This window comes from Lolium rigidum, chromosome 7, assembly GCF_022539505.1.
Source record: "Lolium rigidum isolate FL_2022 chromosome 7, APGP_CSIRO_Lrig_0.1, whole genome shotgun sequence".
Taxonomy (NCBI): Eukaryota; Viridiplantae; Streptophyta; class Magnoliopsida; order Poales; family Poaceae; genus Lolium; species Lolium rigidum.
The window spans coordinates 188,364,769-188,368,589 of NC_061514.1; the positions used below are offsets into that span (position 1 = coordinate 188,364,769).

Below are 3,821 nucleotides of genomic sequence, written 5' to 3' on the forward strand. Positions count from 1 at the left end.
CGTGCCGAGGCGGATCCGCTCGTCGCCGGAGCGGATTTCCGCGTCGAACTGGCCGCTCGGCCGCGCCCGAACGCCGTGGTAGCCGGAGGAGGGGCGGCGGCGCGGAGGCATCGTCGGCGCGGAGGCGGAGGCACGGAGGAGGAGCGTCGGTGCGGAGACGGAGCGTCGGCGGGAGAGAGACGGAGCGGCGCAGGGATGAAGTGGCGCGTGGAGAGTTCAGGTCGTTGGCGCGTTCGCGCGTGTCGTGTTTATAGCGCGCGGCAGCGGACGCGGCAATTCTCCCGCGCGGAGTAGCGCAAACGCGCGCCCGGGGTAAAGATTTTAGCGCGTGCTTTTTTCCCACGTCTGCTGGAGCTTCGCGCTTGCGCCCGTCCGCCAAACCGGCGATTTTTTTTTTACCGCGCGCGCGATTTTAGCGCGTGTGTTGGAGATGCTCTAAGCACCCACACGGATAGGAAACCGACACCTACTTAAACATGGAAATAACAAGCCGGTCTCAATTCGGATCCGGCGAGTTTTTTTGACATGGGATCCGGCAAGTTTTGATTATTATCAATAGGACCCAGCGGCGCATCCAGGTCATATATATGGGCGCGTCCATCAACGAGAGTCCCCAAACCCCAACATCCACAGATCTCAGATTCCCTGTTAGTTTGTTAGCCGATCTACCAGAGATGGACATCGACGACATCATCCAGCGCCTCCTCGACGCCGAGCACAGCTCGCCGGAAGACCATCCGCCGCTCTCCAACGCCGAGATCAAGCTCCTCTGCGCCGCCGCCACGAAGGTCCTCCTTTCCCAGCCCACGCTCCTGCGCCTCGACGCCCCCATCAACATCTCCGGTGACATCCACGGGCAGTACTCCGACCTTCTTCGCATATTCCGTGCAACCGGGTTCCCGTCGGCCGCCAACCGCTACCTTTTCCTCGGCGACTACGTCGACCGCGGCAGCCGCAGCATCGAGACCATCTGCCTCCTCCTCGCCTACAAGGTCAAGTACCCCGACGCCTTCTTCCTCATCCGGGGAAACCACGAGTGCTCCTCCGTCAACCGCTCCTACGGCTTCCTGGACGAGTGCGAGAGACGAGGCCTGGAGAAGGACAAGTTATGGAATACCATCAACGGCTGCTTCGACTGCCTACCGCTGGCGGCGCTCGTCGGAAACAAGATCGGCAAGAAAATCTTCTGCGTGCACGGCGGCCTGTCGCCGGAGCTGGAGAGCATGGACCAGATACGCCGAGTCAAACGCCCACTGCCGGTCCCCGACGAGGGCCTCGTGTGCGACCTTCTCTGGTCGGACCCCGACGCCGGCGACGAGTGGGGGTGGGGCGAGTCGACCAGGGGCAGGTCCGTCACGTTCGGGTCCGACTTGGTGGACGAGTTCGTGGAGAAGAACGGGCTGGCCATGGTGTGCAGGGCGCACGAGGTGAAGCAGGGCGGCTACGAGTGGTTCGCGGACAGGAAGCTCGTCACCGTCTTCTCCGCGCCCAACTACGCCGGCCAATGCGACAACGCCGGCGCGGTCATGGCCGTGGACAGAAATCTCACCTGCTCCTTCCACATCATCGAGCCTACTCCGCTTCAAGTTCTTGCTGATAACTTGCATGTTCTTAAGCACGCGTGAGTGCACTAATAGTTAGTCGAGCATTTTCTTTTCTTTTTTCCTTTTTAAATGGAGGTCCTGTAGATGAATATGAGTCATTCATGTACTAGCAGACAAGATATTATTTCACTTTACTATGAGTGATGTTTGTCTCCAATTGAACTGCTATTGGTCGACCTTGTTACAACACATGGATCTGAAGTACATTCGCGAGGAACAAACACAACACGCGTGTGCGGGCTTCGGTCTGCGATAATGAACGCACAGCAATAGCAGCGCCCCGATCCACCTGACATTCAGCTCAGTCGCAAAGCATATCAATATCACATCATGTTCCAAATGTATATCTGGTCGAACTTGTTAGAACACATGGATCTGAAGTACATCCGCGGAGTATATGTGAGAGCAAACTGAAAAATAGAGATGCAGCTATGCATGGTGCATCCATCTATACAATTATAGCGTCAGCGAATTGCTTCTTTACCAACCCAATCCTACCGATTTATCAACGTAACCTTTTGTACCACTTAGAAATGTTGGTATCTTTTCACAAGCATCACCGTTAGGATGGTTAAAATACTTTGTATCAGGTTTGGGCCTTTGAAATTGCTATCAATATACTTCACAATCCAAGCTCTCCCGTTTCACCTCATTGTTGTTTCTCTGAAGGGAAAAGATAGAGGTTATATCTTCATTACAGCCTTATATGGCTTGAGATTATACATTTTTAAATTTACCAAGTAAAACAAAACAAAAAAAACAGAGAACAAAAGGTCCAGCGATGCCCTTAGCTCTTAGCTCCTTATCTTCTCCGCCCAATGCCAGATAGCAGTTGCTTCTGATGGCAGTGCCCAAAGCAGAAGCTGCCCACAAAGCCCACCCGCAGGCAGCGAAGCAGACTGTGTTGGATATATGTCCTAGAGGCAAATAAATAAATATGTTTTATTATTATATATGTAATGTTCATAATAAATTGTATTACATGATATAACTATATTAAGCGGAAATATTAGTACACGTGTGGTATGTACACAAAACCATGTCTATAATAAAATAGTCTGTTGATTAAGGGATGATCAAGATTTTTTTATCATGTACATAAATGTCAATTGATAATCAGTCATGGCATTGAATGAATGACATGTGAACTTCCCTGATCTTGGTCTTCTGGTCCATCTCGACACACAGGAATGATGTAGTCTTCAACGCGGCGAGGCCAGCGGTCCTAGCGATCAAGACGAAGATCAAGGAGGAATATGTGAGGTGGCCTCTAGCTAGGCTCTTTCGTACTGATAGCTTTGCCTTCCCGGAGCCGGTGGAGTTGTGGTGGCAGTTAGGAGAGTAGGCTTTGGGTTGGGGAGCTGTCATCCCATGTTGGTAGCATGAGTTTGCCGCGTGCGGCGTTGTCGGGCTTCTTTGCTCCTTCTTCTATATAATTAATACACCTTCCAGAGTGTATTCTCGGAAAAAAAAAGCATTGCGGTACTAATAAAAACAATGTAACCTAATTCTTTAAACTGTGAGGCCATATCTAATCACTATCACCGGAGGTTGCTTTGACAACATCAACTGTCACATCGTAACAGGGTGATTATAAAAATGTTGCTCAAGTATTCCAAAGGAATAGGTTGAGGCGTCTGTGTCAAGATCGGGATTTGTCCATTCGCGTGACGGATAGATACTCTCTTCCCACTCGGTAGTATTACATATAGGAAGCTTGCAAGCGTGGGTGTAGGTCACTAGGATATGATATCACTAGAACGAGTAAATGTGTTTGTTGGTAACGAGATCGAACTAGGTATAAAAGATATCAAAAATCAAATCTCGGACAAACTAGGTACCGTAAGACAAAGGGAATAGGACTCGACGTTGAGGTTCAAACGATAAGGTTATTTCGTGGAAAGCGTAGGGGCCGTTATGGCTTTCCAGAACCCCTGGTGGTCATTGATCGGAGAGATGTATCGATCATGTATGTGCATTCCCAAACCCAGGGTGGCATGCTTAAGGGTATATGATGGTTAGGGATTGATTCGGGATCATCGAGTAGCAAGAGAGAACACCGTAATTATTCCGGAGAGGTGTCGAAATAAGTTCCGGGGTCTATGAATTGTTCGTAGACTTAATAAATATATTTTAGTATTTAACTAATGGAATTAAATATTAAAAATGATTTAAATATAGGGATACACCTAATGGACCACCATGTGGCACCCACTA

At 49.9% G+C, this 3,821-nt stretch overlaps 1 protein-coding gene across 1 annotated transcript; it reads left to right on the forward strand.

Moving 5' to 3' along the window:
- The first annotated feature begins 659 nt into the window (after positions 1-659).
- LOC124672386 (serine/threonine-protein phosphatase alpha-2 isoform-like) lies at positions 660-3,619 on the forward strand. The gene is made up of 2 exons (XM_047208622.1): positions 660-1,586; positions 3,509-3,619. The coding sequence occupies exons 1-2, from the start codon at positions 675-677 to the stop codon at positions 3,617-3,619; spliced, it is 1,023 nt and encodes a 340-aa protein (XP_047064578.1). The 5' UTR covers positions 660-674.
- Positions 3,620-3,821: the final 202 nt, after the last annotated feature.